General features: G+C 23.8%; 1 protein-coding gene across 1 annotated transcript; it reads left to right on the top strand.

The window, feature by feature from the left end:
• Positions 1 to 2,200: 2,200 nt before the first annotated feature.
• On the top strand, positions 2,201 to 2,799 carry PCYB_002840 (CYIR protein; the record flags this gene model as incomplete). The annotated part of the gene is made up of 2 exons (XM_004227705.1): positions 2,201 to 2,221; positions 2,368 to 2,799. The coding sequence occupies 2 exons, from the start codon at positions 2,201 to 2,203 to the stop codon at positions 2,797 to 2,799; spliced, it is 453 nt and encodes a 150-aa protein (XP_004227753.1).
• Positions 2,800 to 3,322: the final 523 nt, after the last annotated feature.

Below are 3,322 nucleotides of genomic sequence, written 5' to 3'. Positions count from 1 at the left end.
GAGTATATTTTTGAAAAGAATAACATGAACCTACAATAACTGATAATTTTATATATATATTATATGTGTAATTAAATAAATGTTGCTTGTTAGTCAATATGCGTGGGATTACAATTATTATATACTGTTGTTGAAAAATATTACTTTACACGCTGTTCCAATTAGAAATGTACCATAAAATTTATCAACTCGAATAACCATTAAAGTATATTTTAAACAAATTACTTATATATAAAAACAACACCAACAGATCGTTAGTACAATACATATGTTAGTATATTCAATTTTATATCTCAACTAAATTAATTCCACAGTCGTATAGCTAACAGAACTTGCAGGAAGATTCTTTCAGCAATTAGACATATTGCTTAACTAATAAATAATTTGTTGAAATAAAATTTTAAATTATTTAACGAAAACGTAGAATACGAATAATTATACTTCTATGGTATAATAAATTATTCAATTATTTTTAGCATTATTAGAATTTTTAATATGGATATAATTTATTTATAAACGGTTATACTAGAATAACAAAAAACACCTGAATTAAAGTAAACTTCTATTGCAATAATTTATATTATTCATGCAACAAATGATGAATAAAAAATAAAAGCTCACGTATAAAAGTGCACTCATAATATATAAAAATTACGTAGAATAATTATGTATTTTTAGAAACATATGATATTATCATAATGTTTAAACATTTCAGCCATATCACCGAAAGGCTAATTATCACAAAAGAATACTTTCAATTTTGTTCTAACTTGTGCGTAAACAACTAAAACGAACATACATTTATATTTCTATGCACACCTATGAATAAACACACTTTTATCTATATTTCTTATGTAAATTGTTTTATAAATACATTTAGTAGTAATAAAATAGAGACATAATTAAAATACCTTTTTAGCAATGCTGCGTAACAGTGTACTAGATAGCATACTGCACTACCGTAATAACCTTCCTAGGTTGAGTTTAAAAAAATACATCCTTCTATATTTTTTTAATATTTGGAAATATAATATTTCTATATATTTCAGTTCTTGAGAATGGAAAACAAAAATTAAAATAAGTTGTTCTAAAAATATACACAATTTAGGAAAGCAACCATATCGTTATATTTTATATCCATTTTATTTCGAATGTAAAATAAATCGAAATCTAGAAATATATATTGTATATGCTAAGAAAATAGGTAATTCACATTTTAATATTGTACCAATATTATTTCCGTATTAGATATAAAAAAATGATTCAATAGTTTTTGTTGACAAACTAAACGGCTTCAATTATATATCGTTAAAAAATTAGTTGCGTTTTAAAAAAGGTCACAGCATTGTTCTCTTTTTTTAAATATTTTATTAACAACTATATTAAAATATCACGATTTATGTATTTTGTATATTACATCGGTTGTAATTTGCTACAAAACCAAATCATGACTTGTTCCAAATTTTCCTTTCAACTTTAGAATACTCAATAAAATGGTAAATACATCTAGTTATAATTAAATATTTTCTTTTAAATAAATCATTTTTTATATTAAAAAATATCATTTTAACATATTTACTGTAGTTTTCTTAAATATTTTTTCCTTTTTCATTAAATTGCCTATACCCCTTGTTGTAACACAATTTACTTATAAACGAAATCAATATTTATATTGAATTCCCTTTCATGGAAAAAATACAAAACATCCAAAAACATTGATTACATTTTGAAATATAAATTACAACTTAGAGAAAAAAAATTCCCTTTACATGAATCCTTATTTTTGACAGAAATACTATCCAAACAAAGAATTGAATACATAAATATTTCAACACAAGTTTCATTTAAGACAACTGTAAATAATTAATTTCCTTACACTTCAACACAGTTAATAATCACTCACAATAATGATATTCTTGGAAGTAATATGTAATTACATTTTAATATGCTACCTTTAAGTACTGTGCAGTTTTATTAATAAACAAAAGCCTTACTCTTGATGATATTAATAAAAATGGCATTATATCTTACTGCGTAATAATCAATATGTGGCTTAACTAGTAAGTATGTACCCACCTTTTCACTGTAAAACATAATTAGAAAATTTATCAATATATTTGGTTATATTATTTTTCAAGCATAAATGTACGTGTATTAACGATATTTACTATTTATATCCAATAATATAAATCACAACAAAATGGCGCAGTTAAAACCAGATGTATACGTATATATTCACTTATTGCTAAAATATATATTATATAATTTATTATTTTAATAGTCCACACCATTTAAATCAAATATAATTTTTTCATCAATACGCGTCTACATTAATTTGAATATTTAATTTTTTCTTTTTCATTTTAGTACAAATATGTGAAATCCTTTCCGGAATATAATTCTTATTTTGTAGATGCTACAATAGAAGATAATGATTCTTTTAAAGGATACTGTAGAAGCCATACAACTAATGATTTAACAAGCTTTACTTATAACAGTGATCATTTAATTGCACCTTGTATAAAATTTGTACAATTTTTAACTTGTTTAAATGAAATACCTTCGAATGATAAAGTTCATGGTTGCATATACTTGTGTTATCGGCTATACCATGGTGTATTGAGTAAAAAGGAATCAACATATAATACTTTCACACCGTTCGAAATCTTTGCGAAAGCATATAAGCAGCATAAAGAAGATGCACAAATATATCTAGATTATGTAAAAAATACCACTAATGATATTTTTCTAAATATTCAAACACTCATTGTTCTTTATGAGAATTTGGAAAATTTTTAAAATAATCAGTCTTGTGATAATAATAAATGCAAATCCGCGCATAACATTGTTGATTTACACATGAAATATATAAAATGATTCTCGTAAAGGTGTTAATACAGAATTCTGTAATGAATTAGACAACTTTAGAAATATATATAATAAACATATGGAAAAACCAAATGAATGTGATGAAGTACAAAAAATGTTGCTGTCAGCTAGGATAACAGACAGTGCGCTTATTATTATAACTCCATTTATTATAGCATTTGTTCTGTCATGAATTTTATTTATTTCGTATAAAGTTAATAAAAATTCTATCTAAAATTACAAATATTTAATAAAAAAACTTGGTTAAATATTTTACCAATATTTATATTAAAAAATATGACATATTTCACATTGCACTTTTTTTCTCTTTTACTTTTTACCTACCCTAATATAAGTTTACTTGATTCGGCTTATGGCTTAGTTCTGAAAGAAGGAATAAGAAGCATATAAGGAAGCACTTACCTAAAGAGGAACATGAACATTTTGAGCGTAG

This window comes from Plasmodium cynomolgi (genome assembly GCF_000321355.1).
Source record: "Plasmodium cynomolgi strain B DNA, scaffold: 0182, whole genome shotgun sequence".
Taxonomy (NCBI): Eukaryota; Apicomplexa; class Aconoidasida; order Haemosporida; family Plasmodiidae; genus Plasmodium; species Plasmodium cynomolgi.
Note: the sequence above shows the minus strand (reverse complement) of the source record. Positions and strands in the feature narration are given on the sequence as shown.